Source organism: Leopardus geoffroyi, chromosome A3, assembly GCF_018350155.1.
Source record: "Leopardus geoffroyi isolate Oge1 chromosome A3, O.geoffroyi_Oge1_pat1.0, whole genome shotgun sequence".
Classification (NCBI taxonomy): domain Eukaryota; kingdom Metazoa; phylum Chordata; class Mammalia; order Carnivora; family Felidae; genus Leopardus; species Leopardus geoffroyi.
The window spans coordinates 104,917,149-104,936,487 of NC_059336.1; the positions used below are offsets into that span (position 1 = coordinate 104,917,149).

At 52.6% G+C, this 19,339-nt stretch overlaps 2 protein-coding genes across 11 annotated transcripts in view; one reads left to right on the forward strand and one right to left on the reverse strand.

The window, feature by feature from the left end:
* Positions 1-491: 491 nt before the first annotated feature.
* FAHD2A (fumarylacetoacetate hydrolase domain containing 2A) lies at positions 492-9,647 on the forward strand. Of its 4 annotated transcripts, none has more exons than XM_045446981.1 (8): positions 492-698; positions 2,946-3,193; positions 5,195-5,411; positions 7,752-7,811; positions 8,002-8,164; positions 9,014-9,122; positions 9,227-9,314; positions 9,427-9,647. In XM_045446981.1, exons 2-8 carry the CDS (start codon positions 2,952-2,954, stop codon positions 9,487-9,489), a joined length of 942 nt encoding a protein of 313 aa, XP_045302937.1. In that variant the 5' UTR covers positions 492-698; positions 2,946-2,951; the 3' UTR covers positions 9,490-9,647. The 4 variants fall into 4 exon arrangements, with proteins under 4 accessions (XP_045302937.1, XP_045302936.1, XP_045302938.1 ...); XM_045446980.1 differs by having other exon boundaries at positions 499-698; positions 2,925-3,193; XM_045446982.1 differs by having other exon boundaries at positions 500-698; positions 2,969-3,193.
* A 172-nt stretch (positions 9,648-9,819) lies between these two features.
* GPAT2 (glycerol-3-phosphate acyltransferase 2, mitochondrial) overlaps positions 9,820-19,339 on the reverse strand; it is a 53,059-nt gene continuing 43,539 nt past the window's right edge. For 6 of the 7 annotated variants that reach the window (XM_045446975.1, XM_045446973.1, XM_045446977.1 and 3 more), the window contains 18 exons: positions 18,835-18,939; positions 18,461-18,589; positions 15,847-15,946; positions 15,327-15,460; positions 14,919-15,018; positions 14,610-14,822; positions 13,918-14,037; positions 13,666-13,748; positions 13,197-13,315; positions 12,451-12,521; positions 12,105-12,363; positions 11,868-12,016; positions 11,613-11,690; positions 11,002-11,133; positions 10,800-10,920; positions 10,637-10,702; positions 10,340-10,395; positions 9,820-10,061 (listed from right to left, as the gene is read on the reverse strand). In XM_045446975.1, the coding sequence (XP_045302931.1) occupies positions 9,945-10,061; positions 10,340-10,395; positions 10,637-10,702; positions 10,800-10,920; positions 11,002-11,133; positions 11,613-11,690; positions 11,868-12,016; positions 12,105-12,363; positions 12,451-12,521; positions 13,197-13,315; positions 13,666-13,748; positions 13,918-14,037; positions 14,610-14,822; positions 14,919-15,018; positions 15,327-15,460; positions 15,847-15,946; positions 18,461-18,589; positions 18,835-18,939 (2,152 nt within the window). In that variant the 3' untranslated portion in view covers positions 9,820-9,944. The remainder of the gene's footprint in view (positions 10,062-10,339; positions 10,396-10,636; positions 10,703-10,799; positions 10,921-11,001; positions 11,134-11,612; positions 11,691-11,867; positions 12,017-12,104; positions 12,364-12,450; positions 12,522-13,196; positions 13,316-13,665; positions 13,749-13,917; positions 14,038-14,609; positions 14,823-14,918; positions 15,019-15,326; positions 15,461-15,846; positions 15,947-18,460; positions 18,590-18,834; positions 18,940-19,339) is intronic. The other variant, XM_045446978.1, reaches the window with a different exon arrangement.

Genomic DNA, 19,339 nt, shown 5'->3' on the forward strand with positions numbered 1-19,339 from the left:
CTGCACTTGGGGTCAAAAATGCTGGTTCCACTACTCACACTCCTGTGTCACCTTGAGCAAAACACTTCCGCCTCGGGTTTCCCATATGTAAAATGGGTGCAATCCCTCCTCTTCTCTGTGATATGTCAGAATCAGAAGACAAAAATATTCGTTGTTGTGAACCATCACGCCATCATTTGGTCTCTTCCACCACACTTTGCCCAACAATCAGAACGGTGCCTGGCCTAGAAGCAGGGCCCGACGCAGGTGAGGCCAGCGAGGCGCCTAGGGCACAAAATTTCAGGAAGCCCTCCCTGTCGTTTTCGTGCAGCTGCAGGGCGCGCGCTGACGAGGAGTGTCCGCCCGGGGTGGGGGGAGGCGGTCGGCCTCACCTGCGTCGGGACCTGCCCAGACGCCTGAAGGAACCCGTGAAAGACCACCTGCCCTCTAGCGCTAGGCCCGCCCCCTCCGTGGCTTGGCTTCCGGGTCGGAATGAGGCGCCCTTCTATTGGCTGTTGTTCTCTGGCGTCACTAGGCAGCGCCCGCTTGTGCAAAAGTCTTAGTGAAGCAGCCTGGCGTGTTGCCCCGGCGGTTCCCCGCCGGTCGCTGTTTCCAAAACGCGCTGCAGGTGTCTAGGCGCCCGCTGACCTCGGCCCCCAGCTTGGTGAACCCTCGCCCGACAGCTCAGGGAGCCCGGCAAGACCCGCCGCCGCGGCCAGGTAGGTTGGGGTGGGGGGCGGGCCGGTCTCAGCCTCCCTCCAGGTCTCCCGCTGGGGTCAGGACTGGACCGGGCCCCCCCATCCCTCTGACCACACGGGTGGGGTGGGCCGTCGTGAGTGCCCGCTGAGTGCCAGGGACCAAGCTGGGGGACTGGTTCAGGGTGCCGAGCGAGTGGGTGGCGGGACGGGGCCCGCGTCTCTCAGGCTGTGATGCTTGTGCTGTTTCTGCCTCGAATCTCTGCCTCTTTGCTTAAGGACACTTTTCCAGAGTTGAACTGAGCTCGTGCCCTGTTGCACCGTGATTACCGCAGAAGCACAGGGGCCACTTTCTAACTGGTACTTTGGCAGATGATTTCTTTACGCCTCAGTGTCCCCTTTTGTAAAATGGGACCTTGTGCCTGAGGGGATTGCTGTAGGGTGGAATGAGAGCCTGAATATGCCTGTCATGTGGGAAGGTCATAGTCAATGGGGCCTGGGGTTATCTTGGAGAGCAGATGACCAGCCTTATTCCTGAAGCAGCAGCCAGAATGTGACCCAAGTTTTCCCTGGCTGATAGCAGACAGGGTGTTCATGGGGCTCTAGGAGATCTGTTGGAGATCTAACCCCCACCCATCTCTAGGACACTTTAGCCCAAGCCAAGAATTTCAATGTCACCTGGACTTGGATTCAAGTCCCAGCTATTTTCTCTCCCTGGGAACTTGGGAAAACCCCTTCATCTTACTAAGCCTTCGTTTTTTCATTTGTAAAATGGGGCTAACAGTACCTATCTTCCATAACTGTCAAGAGAATTAAATCAGATATTATAGGTAAAGCACTTAACACCTGGCATTCAGTGGGAGCGGTTACTGTTTTTTCAGTGTGTGGAGATCTGAGTGCATGCATTTTGGCTTGAACACATTTTTGACAGTAGCATGGTTGTATAAGACAGGAGGGCAGAAGTTTCAAAGCTCCTTGTTTTCTGGTCAAACTTATTGGCCATGACAGTAGTCAGATCAGTGACCTGGGTCTAATGAATCTTTAACTGAAGGTGGCAAATTGAGTCATCAGGGTGAGGACCAGGAGTCTGGGTCCACCTCCACATGACTGAGCATAAAGGGCTACTTTTTAAAGCAAGGGCCCATGCAGGGCAGAGACTGTTTGGAATGAAGGCCAGACTTAGATTAAAAACAAAACAGGAGAATGGGGTTTGCCTCTGAGTAAAGCCTGGAACTCAAAACAGGACCTGAGCCCTGTTGATACCTTCTAAGTGATTTGAGAAAGGAAGACATAGCCATATTGACAATCACCAAGCTTTCCCAAGTAGTGAAAAGTCAAGCCCCTGCTTCTGGCATTTGTTCATTCAACAGAGAGCAGTGTAGAGCCTTCTGTGTGCCAGTCACAATGCTATGAAAAGGCAGTGAAAAGGACAGATGTAGTCTTAGAACCCAGAGAGGAGACAGCCCAATGATGCCTGTCAGGCTTTGACCCTGCCCTTTGTCTGCAGTCTCTTCCCTCAGGTAGCCTGTACTTCAGCAGGAGAAACTAAATAATTACTGTCTGGAGAGGCTCATGGGAGTTGCTTCTAGAAGGCCGGGATAGCCTGGTAGGGGGTTTAGCTTGGTAATGTGAGCAGTGGAAAGCATTTTCACTAGGAGGCTAATAGGATCAAACTGGCATTTAAAAATTTGCCTATGACAGCTGTGAAGCCAGTTTTACCAGTGGTCACTTGCCCATGCTGTGCCCCACTCTTAACTAATTTCTAGTCCTGCTTATTTTAAGGCCAGCCCAGCTCAGCTCAGTATCACTTCAAGAAACTAGACAAAGGCAGGACCCTTGGTCTTTACAACAGTGGTCCCAATTGCTGGATCTTACTTACAACGTCATTGTTTATATCCGTCTCCCCTGACAGCAGGACGGCAGGACTGAATGTGTCTGATCTATACTGTTTGTCTAGTGCCTCAGAGATGTGCGGGTACAGTGTAAACCTCTAGAAAGCACTGGTTGAAGGAACACTGGAATCCCTCCTATCTAGACTAGTGCCTGGCATGAAGTAGTCACTCTCCTAGAAATGCTTCATTACATGCATTGAATTGAGAACAAAAAAAAGTCACCTTATAAAATGTAACAGTGAAATAACTAATAAATGCAGACTACTTCTAGGAATGGCTGGTGGGCAAAAGGGCTTGGGCTGCAGCTCAGGGAACTTTGTGGATCTTGATGGTGGTTTTAGCTCCCTCCATCCCCTAGGACCTAATTTTTTCTTCACAGGTTCTGATGCTGGTCTCTTGTAGAAGGTTGCTCACAGCTTTGCTGCAGGCTCAGAAGTGGCCCTTTCAACCCTCCAGAAATATGAGACTGGTGCAGTTCCAGGCACCCCACCTGATGGGACCTCACCTGGGCCTGGAATCAGGGAATGGTGGGGGGGTCATTAACCTCAACGCCTTTGACCCCACACTGCCCAAGACAATGATGGAGTTCCTGGAGCAGGGAGAGGCCACTCTCTCGGTGGCAAGAAGGTAAATCAACAGGCAGCATAGCCCTACAGTGGCTGTCCTGCTACCCTCTTTCTCGTTCCACCCATTCCTGCCCTGGGAAACAACCAGCTAGTAACTTTTTTGCAAGTGAGCAGGGTAACTCTACCTTTCCTTTCTCACCTGTTCTCTTAGTGAAGAGTCTTAGAAATCTTGTATGACAACATCCTCAGGCCCAGGGATGGTGATTAACTATCCCAAAGCCACACATTTGGTGGTGGAGCCAAAACTGCTTCATCACACTTGCCTTCCCCAGGGTATTAAGTTCCTGGCTGCCTGAGGAGTCTGGGACCTGGGAGGGGGGAGGGAGAGGAGGGAAGGTCTGGACTCTTGGCTCCTTGAAGGAGAGAGGACTGCAAAGAGGTGTTCTTTTTTTTTTTTTTTTTTTTTTTTAAATATATGAAATTTATTGTCAGATTGGTTTCCATACAACACCCAGTGCTCATCTCAAAAGGTGCCCTCCTCAATACCCATCACCCAGCCTCCCCTCCCTCCCACCCCCCATCAACCCTCATTTTGTTCTCAGTTTTTAAGAGTCTCTTATGCTTTGGCTCTATCCCACTCTAACCTCTTAAGAGGTGTTCTTAAAGATAGTTCTTGGGTTTGGGCTAGATTAGGTAGGGACTTCCCCAAAGCCAGGATCCGTGTGGAATCTGATGAAATTAATTGAGAACCACTTTGAGTTATTATTTTTACATATTAAACCGGCAAAATACAGACGTTTGGCAGCACACAGCGTTGGTGACGGTATGCTTCCTATACTGTCATAGTCTTGCAAGATTAGAAACTACAGGGGCGCCTGGGTGGCTCAGTGGGTTAAGCGTCCGACTTCGGCTGAGGTCGTGATCTCACAGTTTGTGAGTTGGAGCCCCACGTCGGGCTCTGTGCTGACAGCTCAGAGCCTGGAGCTTGCTTTGGATTCTGTGTCTCCCTCTCCCTCTGCCCCTCCCCTGCTTACACTCTGTCTCTCTTTCTCTCTCCCTCTCAAAAAATAATAAAACATTTAAAAAAATTTTAAAAAGAAAGAAACTACTAATGTATCCCTCATCAGGTAATTGGGTGTATCTGTATTGTGCAGGTATATACAGCCATATGAAAAAAGAGGGGAAAGTATATACTGTTATGGAGAGATCTCCAAAAATATGTATTTATTTATTTTTGAGTTTGAGAGAGAGTGCACATGCATGCATGCATGCATGCAAATAGTAGAGGGGCAGAGAGAGAGAGAGAGAGAGAATATCCCAAGCAGGCTCTGCACTGTCAGTACAGAGCCCAACATGGGGCTTGAACTCATGAATCATGAGATCATGACCTAAGCTGAAATCAAGAGTTGGACGCTTAACTGAGCAACCCAGGTGCCCCTAAAAAATACATGTATTTTTAAAAATGTATTTGGTGTCATTTGCCTAAAAAAGGGACGGGAAGAGCAGAGTATACATAGAGCAGCCGTGAAGAGCTACACAGGACACAGTAGCTGTGTCCAAGGTTGGAGCAGGGTGACTAGGAGAAGGGGAGAAGAGAGGCCTTTCCATTCTTCCCATTTGCACCTTTTGAGTTCCTTACATGACGTGTATTACCTAATAGGGGAAAGGAAATCAACATAGATAAAAATAAAGTGTTCTGATACCAAGGGACAATAGCTGGGTTTGATTTCCACATTGATTGTGATGGTTTATAGATCTAGAAGTATATAATTGTAAGTTGGTTTGAGAGATTATGCCCAAGAGCAAGGGAGGGGCAGAGAAAGGGGGAGAGAGAATCTCAAGCAGGCTCCAGTTGTGAGTGTGGAGCCCATTGCAGGGCTCGAACTCAAGAACCATGAGGTCATGACCTGAGCTGAAAAAGAGTTGGACGCATGACCAACTGAGCCACCCAGGCGCCCCTTTAAAGAGCAGAACTTGTGGCTGCTGCAGTACCTGCCCAGCATGCCCAAGGGTTGCTGGCCTGCTCCCAACCAGTCCCTCTCTCCTGCTCTTGTCTCTGCAGAGCTCTGGCTGCCCAGTTGCCAGTCCTACCACGGTCAGAGGTGACCTTTCTGGCCCCTGTCACACGGCCAGACAAGGTGGTGTGTGTGGGAATGAATTATGTGGACCACTGCAAAGAGCAGAACGTTCCTGTGCCCAAGGAGCCCATCATCTTCAGCAAGTTTGCCAGTTCCATCGTGGGGCCCTACGACGAGGTCATCCTCCCACCCGAGAGCCAGGTCAGTGCTTCCTTCCTCACTGCCCTCCCCAGTCACCGGGGCCCAGCGCATGGGTGCTCAGCACTCAGGATGCCTAAAGAAGCCACCTGTTGCTTAGTGTATTAAGCAGATACTACTGGGGACTATACAGTGGAAGGCTGGTCTCAGGAGAAAAAGGAATTAACATATCTTTTACTGATTACAAAAATAGTGCACCTTAATTGTAGAAAAATAATAAAATTTAGTATGCATCTTCTAAGAGTAAGCAGTGTCCTGCATGACCATAATAGCCACTATCACCACTAAGAAAATTAACATAATACCCATTATATGGTCCAATTGGGAATATTCCCAATTGCCTCCAAAGAGGATTTCTAATTTGGGTACGGTTTTATTTTTTGTTGAACCAGGGTCAGTCAAGGCCACACACTGTACTTGGCTATGTCTCTTTAGTGCTTTTAATCTAAACAGGGATCCACAGACTTTCTCAGAGGGTCAGTTAGCAAATAATAGACTCTGAATGCTATAGAGTGTCTGTTGCAACAACTCAGCTTTGCCACTGTCATGGAAAAGCAGCTGTGGCTGATACATAAATGAGTGAATATGGCTGTGTTCCAAGAAAACTTTATAAAAGCAGGCAGTGAACTGGATCCGGCCTGTGGGCCATAGTTTGGTGATTTCTGATAGCAAACAGTCCCCCTGCCATTTTCTAGCTTTCGTGACACTGATTTTTTGAAGAATCCTGACAAGTTCTCTCAGCATATCCCGCACTCTGGATTTGTCGGTTTCCTCATGATTGGATTTAAATGTTTTTGTCAAGGATTTTACATAGTTCATTTGGACTGCTGTAACAGAATATCACAGACTGGGTGGCTTATAAACAACGAATTTCTCACAGTTCTGGAGGCTGGGAAGTCCAGGATCAAGGTGCTGATACATTTGGTGCTTGGTTCATGGACTACTGTCTTTTTGCAGTTTCCTCACATGGTAGAAGGGCAAGAATCTCTTTTATAAGGGCACTAACCCTGTTCATGATAGGAACGCAGTCTGTAGCAACAGATGTGCATCACACCCCATTGAGAGGCCGTTTGATCACTTGGTTTACTTGATGTTCACGATCTCTTCGTTGGAAAGGTGCATTTCACTGTGGTAATTAAGCAGTCTATAGGGTAGTAATTTGAGAACCTATGACTATTCTTATTGCCACATAGCTTTTCATTCAGGGATCCTCACCTGAATCCATCATTGTATGTATTAGGGGTTAGAAAAAGGTGATTTTTCTGTCATGCCGCCTTCTACTCTTATTAGCTGGCATCCTGTGAAGAAAAGCTGCCTCCCTTTTTATACTCCTGTCCCTAGCAGGGTGTATTTCTGATTTTTATTTTTACCCAGTATGTTGTAATCTATCACTTACATTCTTTTTGATATTCAAATGCTCTCAGGGGCGCCTGGGTGGCGCAGTCGGTTAAGCGTCCGACTTCAGCCAGGTCACGATCTCGCGGTCCGTGAGTTCGAGCCCCGCGTCGGGCTCTGGGCTGATGGCTCAGAGCCTGGAGCCTGTTTCCGATTCTGTGTCTCCCTCTCTCTCTGCCCCTCCCCCGTTCATGCTCTGTCTCTCTCTGTCCCAAAAATAAATAAACGTTGATATTCAAACGCTCTCAGTTTGGCCAGTGGGGGGCTCCAAGTTGGCCCCATCCCTGTCACTTTTTGAGTACTTCCCTTGCTTTCTGGTCAAGATATTCCAGGCTTATCTTGTATTCTGTCTCAGACCTGGAATTTGCCATTTCCCCTAAGAAACCTAGTTCTGTCTAGTGGGAAGCAATCCTAGAGACCAAGATCAGGTGTCGGGATGCTCAGATCAACTGGTTGTTACCATTAGAACGAGCAACCAGTTTGAAAGGCTAAGTTGTATGTTTTATAGTTGTACTTTGCAGATTATGGGAAAGGCTGAGCATGTTTTCCTTTTTCTGTGGCCATGCCCATTTCTTTTAAATGAGTTAATACCTGAAAGCATATAGAATGCTATTGGTGTGCAGTAGGGCTAGCTGTTATTACTTGGTATTCACCCTTTTTTGAAGGCATCAAGTCACTTGTAAATTCAGTGCCCAGACTCCTCTTGCCTTCTGCAGTCACAGTGGAGAGCTGTGCCTGCATGGAGTGGTATTACCTGCCAGTGCTCAAGGATTATGGGTCTACAAGCCACACTTCCCCCTCCTTCACTACATCTGGCTCATGGTGAACACATATGTGGGCCCACAGCCACTCCCCACTGTTAGAGACCCAGGGCCTGAGGCAGGGTGGTGCATACCCCTCAGCATGGGAATGGAGCCAGGCAGCCCACTGCTTTTTTTTTTTTTACAGGAGGTGGACTGGGAGGTGGAGCTGGCTGTGATCATTGGAAGGAAAGGCAAGCACATCAAGGTACGGTGGAAGAGTAGTTGCCAGTGGTCTGTGGCATTGGGAGATGGTTGACAACTACCTGCTCCCAGCCTTATTCCTTGCCCATCTTTGGCTAGTTCTGGCTACTAACATGGGATAAAGGCTTTGTCATGGGGGTTGGTGTCACTGTGATGATCTAACTTCCAATCTGGCCAAATCCCGTCCCCTAAAGGCCACAGATGCCATGGCTCACGTAGCCGGCTTCACTGTGGCTCATGATGTAAGTGCTCGTGACTGGCAAATGAGACGCAATGGAAAGCAGTGGCTGCTGGGAAAAACCTTTGACACCTTCTGCCCCCTGGGCCCTGCCTTGGTGACCAAGGACAGTATAGCAGGTAGGTCTTGAGATAACCCATGTGGTGACTCTTTCTGCTCTTGCATGGATGCATCAGAGTAAATGAAAAGCAGCACTCAGAGAGCAAGTCAGCCTAGGCCACGAGTTTCACTAGGCGTCCTTCATGTCCCTCACTGCAGAGGTATGACTTCCTCTAGCTGCCACTATCCAGGAGCATCTTTAAGTTGGAAAGAACCAAAAGTTAGGTACTGAGCATCAGAAAGTGGCTGTCAAAAGCCTGTACACCTTTTCCACAGTAAGGAAGATCAGGACCTCTGCAGCCAGTGTTAACAGGGCAGCACCGGTTATAAGCAGCAAGGGCAGAGTGAACAAGAGGAAAGCCAGTGATTAGGAGGGCAGGCAGCCATCTAGGTGGGGGTGTGTCCATGCGGTCCAGCTTTATACCACCTGATGTAGCCAGCCATCAGTGAAGTGAAACTGTTCCAGCTGCTCTAAGGAGTGTGAGTGTGTACGGCAAAAAAAATCATAAAAGTGCTTATTAGGGCACTAGTACAGGTAAGCTGTCCCCTGCCGTCAGATGCAGGAGGCTTCAGTGCCCCTGCCTATACAGATACCAAGTCACTTCTGTATCTGCAGCTGTCAGCCTCTGCTGTGGACAGATGGCCATTTAAGGCAAAAACAGCCATTTTTTCTCTCCCAACTGAGGGTCTGGGACAGACCCTCCTAAACTCACCCAGGCAGATACTCTGCTAGGTGGTAGACGCAAGGAGACCAGCAGACAGGCCTTTCATTTGGGAAGTCACAAAGCCTCCCTCTGCATTTGCTTTGAGTAAAGGGAGGGGTTTGAGAGAAAACAAGAACCCCAGCGTGGTGCTTTTGCATTTTTCAGATCCACACAACTTAAAGATCTGCTGCCGAGTGAATGGGGAAGTGGTCCAGAGCAGCAACACCAACCAGATGGTGTTTAAGACAGAAGAGCTGATAGCCTGGGTCTCCCAGTAAGTGGGATGGGGCCCTACCTCACACACCCACCTGAGGTTGAGCTGAGCCTTCCAGTCTTGGCTGTCTCAGCCCCTGGTCTCACCTGTCCCATTTGCCCCAGGTTCGTGACTCTTTACCCAGGGGATGTCATCCTGACTGGGACGCCCCCAGGTGTTGGTGTATTCAGGAAACCTCCAGTCTTTCTCAAGGTAGGTTGGCTGAAAGGAGGAAAGGGCACACACACCCAGAATCCCTGGCAGCCTGGAGAAATCCAGGCCTCGGAGACCAAAGGACTGATGTCCTCATGGCCTGCTGTTGCAGAAGGGTGATGAAGTTCAGTGTGAAATCGAAGAACTAGGCGTCATCATCAACAAGGTGGTGTGATGGGTCTTACCACAAGCCCTGGACTTAAGAGGTGGGAGCATCCACTGCCGTCCATCACAGGGAGCAGCCCAGTGCCAGCTGCTTCAAGCTGCCTCTTCCGGGTGGAGGGAGAGGGATGGAGCCCTCCTCGTCAATAAAATTCTCAGCCCAAAGCAGCAGCTTGGCCTCTGCTACAGTTTATCGTCTTTTAGGGCTTCAGGGAACAAGATAGAACATTCTTACAGGGAAGGAGAAGATACCCCAAAAAAGACACTGGCCTTGGGAAAAGTCCAGTCCCCTCGCTTAACACACCAAAGGATGGAGAATGCAAGAGAGTCGACAAGGGACAACGAAACAAGAAAAGGTTTTATACACAGTTCGGGTAAGGGTGTACAGCCCCCCTTCCAGTCTTCTGGCTCCAGCGCATGGCTATGATCTGGGGCTGAATTTCTCAGCAGGCACTCCATCCCACAGTTCTAGCTACAAATGAACTGCCGGATGAACTGTTCCAGCTTCTCCTGATTTTCCCAGCTGGTGAACGCAGGGGACAGGTAGAGCATGGGGCCTGCAGGGCTGGGCGTCTGCTGCAGCACCTGGACCATAGAGAAGGGCTGTGAGCGCCCACCTGGGAGGCTGTGCCCATCCCTCGGCAAACTGCCGTGAGACCTGGGGACCACTGGGCCTTAGTGTTTGAGGGCAAGTGCTGCCTCTTAAGCCCCCCAGGGGTAGGAGAGTGGTTTAGGAGACCAAGAAGGCCAGGAAAACCATCCTACCTTCTCCAACTACTGTCACCATACCTATTCTTCCCAGAGCAACTCTCTCAGGGTGTAGGGGTGGGAGGCAGGAGGATGGTAAAACTGGCCCCTCTTACCCCCAGGTCTCTGAAGGTCCAAATAGCACTGATGGCAAGATTTGGGTCTGCGCACTCTGGAAGGAAGAGAGAAGTGAAGGCTATAGGGAGGGGCAGGGAACCACTGGGAATAGGCTTCTCTTGTGTTGAGAAGGAACTAACCAAAAAGATAGGGCTCAGACTAGATGTGAAGACCCTCTCTGTATCCTGCAGCCCTCCTTCCTGGAGTTGGGGTTGTCACTGACCAGCAGGGGGCAGCAGCCACCAGCAAACCCTCCCCTGCCTTCAGGGAGTCTGGGCTGGCTGCTGCGGACTCACCAAAGAACCCTTCCTCCTGGGCAGTGGCCTGCAAGAACTGGAACAGCTGCTCAGCGTAGCCCGACTCTGTGGGAGAGAAAAACCTAGGCCTGGGGCCCCTGCACAGCCTCTGCCCTGAGCTCTCCCCACTCCCTCTGGAGAGCCAGGGAAGTGTGGGCCTCACCTGTATCAGGCAGCTGTCCCTGGTGGAGGAAGGTGGCAGCCTGTGCAAAGGCCTTGAGGAGCGGGCTAAGCAGGCGGCAGAGGAAGAGGAAGAAGTCAGGGCAGCGTGACTGCTGACTGAGCTGGAGGGGGACAGACGAGAATGAGGGCAGTTCCCACTGCCTGCCTGCCCCCTCCTTCCACTGTGGCTTCTCCCAACTTACCCTGAAGAACCGGCCCTCAGCCTCCTCGAAGTCATCACTGTCACTATCAGTAAAGTCTCCGCTTGGCTTCCACAGCAGCTTTGCGCTTAAACGCTGCCGCCCGGTGTCACAGGCTGGCCTAGAGCCTGGGGTCTGGGGGCCATGGGAGTTATTGGTCCCTAACAGGTTCAGCCTTGAGCCTCCCACTTCCCCAGACCACGTACATAGTAGACCAGGCACATGGAGGTGAAACCAGAAAAGGAGACCCAAGAGGACACCCAGGACCACACTAGACCGTGACACCTGCTGAGCCAACTTGCAGGGTGAAAGGAAGTGAGCACTGACTCAAGAACCACAGTTCCGTGGACAAGAAATGGGGGGGGGGGGGGGGGCAAACAGGAGGTATGCACAGAACCTGAGGTACAGCTGTCCAGTCCTGTCATGATAGGGAAGATGTGGCAAATCCAGGGCAAAGAAGAGCAGAGGCGGGACCCAGGCCTCCCTGTCTGCCAGGCCAGGGACATGTCCACCCCCATAGCACACTAGGGCAGAGGAAGAGCCTGGGGCAGCTGTCACTCTGGGTAGGAGTAGGCAGCCAGGCCCCAGTCGGGCTTTGTCTCTGCTCCGCCTACCTCCTCGGCAACCAGGAGCCCACACTGGATGAGACGGTCCAGCACTTCCTGACAGTAGCAGTAGGAAGACTGACAGGGCTGAGGAGAAAAAGCACCCATATGGCCTCAAGGGAACCAGGAAATGGGCAGGAGCCCGGCCAGAGCAGGGCCACAGACCTCCTGCCGTAGGCGGATTTAAGGGGTTGGACTGGGCAGGCATGGGCCCCGGACCTCTTCCGACAACCACGTGGGGGAGGCTGACGGGACAGGGCTGACCTGTAACAGCAGCAGGTCCTGTGGTAGCAAGTGCAGCAGCAGCAGGATCTGGCGGTACAGCTCGTTCTGGCTCAGCAGCTCGATGCCCTGTAGCTCCCAGGGTTCCTCAGGCGGCACCCTGCCTGCCAACAGCCCCCGGACGGCACAGGCTTGGAGAGGAGAGGACCGCAAATGAAGAAGGAAGCCACTCCCTCACCCCTACACCCGTCCCACCCAGCCCAGGCCCCGGAGACGCACCACCCACAGCCTCACTCAGGAAGGCAGGCAGCAGCTCAGCACTCAGATGTGCCAGGTGTGTGAGGCCGGGACCCAGCCGAGGAACTACGAGCAAGTCCCCCTGATGGACGCGGAGGAGGGTCACATGTGCCTGTAGCAGGCTCAGCGTGTGCTGCACAAGGCACCGCAACTGTCCTGAGAAGCCCACGTCAAAGCCACGCAGTAGCGTCTCCTCGGTCAGCCAGGAGAACTCCCCCAGGAGCTGTGACAGGAACACACCCTGCGGGGGGAGGGGGGGGGGGACGGTACAGGAGCTGAGCAGGAGGGCCACACCCCCTCCCCCAGCCCCTACTACTCTGTCCCCTACCTTCTGGTGCTTGAAGAGCAGCAGTGTCGCCATGATGGCCGTGCTCATCACTGCCGAGCTCATCACGCTGGCTGGGGCCGCGGTGGGAGAGGAGTGGGAATGCTGATCGGGGCCTGAGGCCCAGCAGCCTGCTCCTTCCATCACCCAGCGAGTCTTCCTAGTCAAGAACCCTCCTCCCCCAACCCGTAGCAGCGGCCACACACCACACCACTCCACCACAGGCAAGGGGAGAGAAGGCCTGGTCCCTGAGTGCCACCCTTTCCTGTGGAGAACCAACATTTATCAAATACATGCTGAGAGCTCAGGGACCGTCCCTGCCTCACAAGCCTACTCAACCCATAGTCTTTGCCACAGAGAAGGCGCTCTAGAAGGGTAGTAAAGAGAATTCGGTTAACCTAGTGTCTGCTTTAGAGGGTGCTCTTAAGTCCCTTATATGCGTAACTCTGTGCAGCTGACATCACCCTCATTTACAGCTAAGGTAAAGTGATGAGCCCAAGGCAGGGCCAGGTATGGCCTTGGGTACGTGGCTCATCCAGCCATCTGCCCCCTGCACAGTGCATCCTCCCTGGCTGCCCTGGCTCCCCAGAGCCAAGAAAGCTTCCACTCCTCTTCACACGTCCCAAGTGGGCCACACAGGAGTGGGCATCAGGTGCAGAAACCCGTTTGGAATGGAGGGTCCCAATGACTGGCTGAACCAGCAGAGACACTACTCAGGAGCCTCCCCTGAAAGGCCCAGATCCCCTCACCATTCAGGACATGACGGCTCAGCCTCCTGACCAGGAGCTGGTCCTCTTCCTTGAGCGCCAGAAGGGGCCCGGTTGCTGGAGTCCACTCCTGCTCCTTCTCCGTGTCTGGGACAGTAGTGCTGGGATAGAGACACAGATCACAGGATAAAGGGACCAAACCTAAAAACAGTTGTGGGGAAACCAACCTTCCTCAAAGGTAAGGATATTTCCCCATCCCCACTCCCAAGGCAAGAGGTGGCTCATGTAACTCTAGCCCCTTCCAGGCCTATCTGCCATGTCCCGCAGTCAGGTTATAGGCAAGGAGGGAGGCCTGGGACTGTTCTAGATGACCCATGGATAACTGGCGAAGGAAGGCTGGAGGAGACGGTGATGTGTTTGTGGGTATGGGGGAAAGGGGTGCCAGCTTACAAGCTGGATTGGCAGGGCTACCAGCCTTGCCCCTGAGACCCACACACGCCCATGCCCCTACCATTGGCCCAGCACGATGGGCTGCAGCAGCTGCTCCAGGGTCTGCCTGCTGCCCCAGCAGCTTCTAGCGTTGATGGTGTATTCCTGCCCAGGACAAGGCTCTTAGGTGGCCTACCCTGGCCCACCAGGAAACCTGCACATAGCCCACCTGAGGCAGGCAAGGCTATCCCTGCAGAGGGCTTTGAGGGCCAGGCTGCCAGAAGCCACGGGACAGACCCCAGGTACTCCCAGCCTTACCCAACAGGCTGCATACCTGTAGGGAGAAGGGCTGGGCCAGGTGAACACGGACACAGACTGGGCGGCTGCGGCCCCAGCCTCGCAGGATCCGCAGGACAGCCAGAGCTCCTGTCCACAACCCCAGTGGGGCCGAGGCCTGCAGGGAGGGAGGGGTTGAGTGAACAAATTTCCTGGGGTCACTGTTTTCTGCTCTGCTTTATCTTGGGCCCAAACTGGTACACGACCATGACCTCTTCAAGCTTATTTTCTCAACCATGAAACAGGAGAAATCCCTCTAACTGGGTCTTGTGAGGATGAAATGACTCGGTAACTATAAGGGGCTTGGCAAGTGCCACAGGATGATGATTGAAGAAGTCCTTTGAATTCTCCCCTTAACCCTAGCCCTAAAGGGAACTGGCCACCGGACACAATAATGTGTATCTTCTCATGGGGTACCTGGGTGGCTTAGTCGGTTAAGCATCCGACTTCGGTTCAGGTCATGATCCCATAGCTCATGGGCTTGAGCCCTGCATCAGGCTCTGTGCTGACAGCTCAGAGCCTGGAGCCTGCTTTGGATTCCATTGTGTCCCTCTCTCTCTGACCCTCCCCTGCTGCTTGCACTATCTGTCTCTCGAAAATAAATTTAAAAAATTTTTAAAAACCAAAACGATGTGTATCTTCTCTAGAGATGGTACCCATCTGGGGTCCCCAGGGGCAGGAGGGTCTCACGTGGTATGCATCACAGGGTGCATCTGGAATCAGATCATAGGTGATGGCCACTGGCACCAGCATAGCATCTGGGACAACGCCCACCTGGACAGCCTCCACCACCAGTCCCAGCCAGGTTTGGCCCAGGGCTGACAGCCGAGGCCCCAGGACCCCAGGAGGCTCTTCCAGGAATATAAGCAAGGGCTGCTTGCTGACCAACAGCTGCTCTATAGCCTGGAAGAGAATTAGGGGAGGCAGATATCAAGGCCAGAGCAGCAACAAGTCCCTGTACTCTGGGCTGGCCCCACTGAAACCACTGGGGGCACTTACGGCACGGACCACGGCCCTTGCAAGGACTCCCTCAGAGCTGTCCAAGGTGAGGTTGGCCTCTGGGGGCAGGAAAAGCCCCCCAAGCTTCTTTAGCAGAGCTCTGTGGGGCACAAGGCAAAGCTTGATAAGAGAAGGGGCTCAGGAGATGGGACCAAGGCAGGATAAGCTAGTGAGAGCTTTGGCCCACCACGGCCAGCCTGGATCCTGCCTGAATATCCTGAAGCCAGGCATGGCCTTAGGGCTAACCCTCCATCTGAGCCCCACTGGCGGAGATGGCAGACTTGGGAACAGAGAGACAATGAAGAAGGCTTCTGGGCAGCTGCAACACCCCCATACACATCCCCACACACCCCTGCCCTGGGCTGGGGACTTCTGCCTTGTATGTCTAGGGACACAAAGCTTTTTTACCTCAGGGTGGGAGAGCAGGTGCGGGGGTCCCAAGCCACACGGAGCACACCCAGGCCTTGGGAGAGCAGCACAAAGGGCAGCAGGATCCCATCCAGGAGGGACTTGTGGGTAGAGAGGAGGACAAGCGGCAAGCCCTGCTTGGGGACAGCCAGAGAGAAGTGTCAATCCACCCCCACCCTGAAGATGCAGGAAGCTGAAACCCAGCACCTCCGGACCCAGGGCAGCCCCAGAGGGAGGGAGGGTTCAGCTGAGCAGTTCTTCGACTCTGAGCACATTTCCCAAAAGTAGAGGAGCTCTGTCAACAACTTTTAAGGTAATGCACTGACATAATGGTTAAGACCATGATGAAAAGACGTTAGAGGAAACCCCATGGGAGCAAGACCGTGAGACACGAAGAGAAGGTCATCAAAGAGCAGTGGATTTTTCCCACCAGCTGATGGGGCTGGTCCCAACTTGGGGCTTGGCTAGCCTCTGCTCCTCTGTTCCCGCCATCCCCATCCCAATGGAGGGCGGGCCTTACCGCCTGGGCGGCCTGGTGGACCATCTTCATCTGGCCCTTGTGGAGCTGCACATTCAGGAAGACACATTTCAGGAACCGCAGCAGCGCCCAGCTGAATAGCCTGGAGAGGGACAGCCAGTCTGAGGTTGTGTCTGGGCCCCACAGGCCCTCGGAACGCTGCCCAGCACTCCTCTAAGGCAAGTACTATTACTGTCCCCACTTTATGGAAGAAGGAAGTGAGCCTTGAGGAGGTTACAGAAGCTGAACAGTAGAGAAAGCTAAGTGGTGGTGCAGAGGCTGGAAGGCAGGCCTGACACCAAACTCCACGCCTGTGAGGTGCTGTTACTTTCCCAAGACTTCATGGTGCAACTGCCTCAAATCAGCTTCAGGGCATCTCCTGCCTCCATTTACCCCAAAGGAAATTAGAGTACCAAGACCCTCTCTAGGCATAACCTAGCCTGGTCTTTGAAAACTGCTGGGAAAGGTGAAATATAAAGGAAGGAGTTAGTGATACAAAAAGGGGAGAACTGAAAGGGCCAAGTCCCTGAGGCAGCATTCCCCAGAGGCCCAGTGGGGGGACTGGTGGGGAACAAGGACAGAAGCATAGATGCAAGCACCACAGAGACGTGGTGGACAGGCAGCATGCCCTCGTCCAGTGGCTTCTATTTCTCTATGAAGCAGAAGATGGGGGCATCAGCTGACAGTGGGTAAACCTGAGAAGCAGTCTGGATCAGTCTGGGCGAATGCTATGCGCCTCTTTGAGAATCTCAAAAAGGAAACAGAAAAGGCAGGTACAGAAAAGGCAGGTAGCTGAGTCCAAACAGAACCAAGTGACTCCTTCACCAGGACATTATCATCATGAATTCCAATGCTCTGGAACTGAAGCAAGTCTAGGAGGGAAGAAAAGACAAGAGAGGGGCTGATGACTGGTATAAAGATGGTCAGGTCAAGGGACTAGAAGTCTCAGCAAAGTCAAACAACTGTCACATGGAAGGCTGGTCAAAGTTACTGACCACCTCTACTTCCTGTCCTAACCAAGCAGTTGACCACTGAGCACTTTCAAGACAGCTAAGCACCACGCACAGCCCTATGCCTTCTTTCCCTCGGTGACTCATTCATCTCTCAGCTTTAAACATCATCCGTATGCTAAAGCTTTGCAAATCTATGCTCCTGGCCCCAATCTCTTCTGAGCTCCAGACTAAGCAACTACCTCTTCAGTGTCTCCAACAAGTCAGGTATCTGAAACTCTTTATGTCCAAAACATCCTTTGCAGGCCAAACTCACTCCTCCCCAAGCCTGCCCCCTCCATCCACAACACCAGGTGCTCTACCAAAAACCTGGCTCTCCCGTGATTGAGATCTCTTCCCCTCATTGCCCCCACCCTCAATCCATCAGGGAGACCTGTTAATTTCACACTGGTCTCTCAATCCATTTTTCCAACCCCTATTGTCACCACCCCATGCCCCATGGATGGCACCTCACCTGGACTAACAAAGCTTCCCAAATAGTCTTCTGTTCTCTACTCTTGATTCCAATTAATCTTGTCAGTTCCTGCCTAAAACCTTTCCATTGGTTTTCACTGCACTTAAAAATCAAATTCAGGGGCGCCTGGGTGGCGCAGTCGGTTGAGCCTCCGACTTCAGCCAGGTCACAGTCTCGCGGTCCGGGAGTTCGAGCCCCGCGTCAGGCTCTGGGCTGATGGCTCAGAGCCTGGAGCCTGTTTCCGATTCTGTGTCTCCCTCTCTCTCTGCCCCTCCCCCATTCATGCTCTGTCTCTCTCTGTCCCAAAAATAAATAAACGTTGAAAAAAAAAAAAATTAAAAAAAAAAAAATCAAATTCAAACAACTTGAATGGCCCTGCATATCTTGTCCCTTCTCTCAATTTCGTCTCCAACAGCTCTCTCTCCCTCACTCACCAGCTTCCAACCCCATCAGCTTCTTGAGCAAACCTGGCCCTTTCCTATGGCCACAGCTCATGCTATTCCCTCCAGGACTGTTCCCTCCATCCTTGCCCCCTCGACGTTGGCTCCTTTCCCCTTTTTGTCCCTGGTTTATAAGTCTCTTTCTCCCCTGCAGGTATTCTCAATCCTAGCCCTTGTTTTGTCCTTGCAGCCATGTGTTACTCTATCCCAAGCGTCCCTCCACTCTCCAGGAACAGTGCCCTGCATCTCAGAAGAGCTCAGACCCGTGTTACAGGAGTGTGGGAGAGAGCATGGGAGCCTGTAAGATGGAAGAAACCAGCCACCTCACCTCCTCCACAGGAACCTGATCTGGGGAGAGAAAGAAGAACAGGAAAGGAGCTGAAGTCTGGACCACAACCAAGGCTTCCTGGGGTGACCCCCAACCCCCTATCCTCAGGACAGAGAGACAACGCCAGGCCAGCAATGGTAAGAACCTGGGCTGGAAGCTGACTCAGGTCAAAGCCTCACCCCATACCTGACTGGCCCCACCAAGGAGCCAGCTGTCCTCAAAAGGTCTCACAGCGTCTTCAGGCATTCCCTCGGGCTCTCTGGTAAACACACCATCCAACTTCCCAGGAGGGGAGTCTAGTCTTTCCCCAAACTTAACCAACACTCACTTTCCAGAAGGGCAGAGGCCCCAGCCCAGAAAAGAATGCCCCTCAGCACAGAGTTACCTGAGTAGGAAGGGGCAGGGTGGAGCCTGGATATGGCCCAGGATGCGATGTACCTCTTTCTTCACAAGGCCTGACACCTGGCCTTCTCCAGCCCCTCCTGGGTCCCTCCCTGAGATGACATTCTGCACCCTGTGGTGTGAGGAGGAGTGGTGTTAGGCTGGGGCAGGACTAAGATCTCTCAGGTAACTTCCCTCAGCACCACAGCATCCCGACGAGCACAGACTCCAGTATTTATCCTACATCTTTAAGGAAGGGCGCCAGGCAAAGCTAATGCTCTAGAAGCCAGCCCTCTCAACCACCCCTGCCTAGAGCCTTTGTCATCCCTTCAAGGGTCTCAGAAGTGCCATCCAGACCCCAGTCCATGCCCTCCTCACCCAGTTCTTTCCATGATCTTCTCTGGGGCGTCCCGACAAGGTGGTATGTGTTGCTCCAGTGACCACAGAAAACAGCAGAGCCTCCGAACCAGCCAGCCCCGAAACCTGAGCACAGCCCCCAGAGCAGGGGGAAGATGTTTCAGAGGGCCCACGCTGCACTAGGGTCTACAGAGCATGCTCCATCAGAAAGGGATCACACCTGGGTCCCACGGCCTGAGAACACCTGAGCTTGGCTTATCATGGAGCAGGAAGAAGCAGCACCTGCCCCTCTGTGCCCCCATCCCTCCCCTCTCCCTGCTGAGTGGGGTACGGGTTTAGGGCCTGACACACTGTGGGCAATCCATAAACGCTCACAGAACAATCTGCAGGAGAGTTCCAAGCTGCCTCTCCCCACCTGTGGGTATGGAACAGGGGACGGGGGCCCTTCTTTTTCCACCAAAGGGAAAAATAATGACACCACAAAGCAGGGCCCCAGCAGCCCTGCACCCAAGGGCCCTGCCCACCA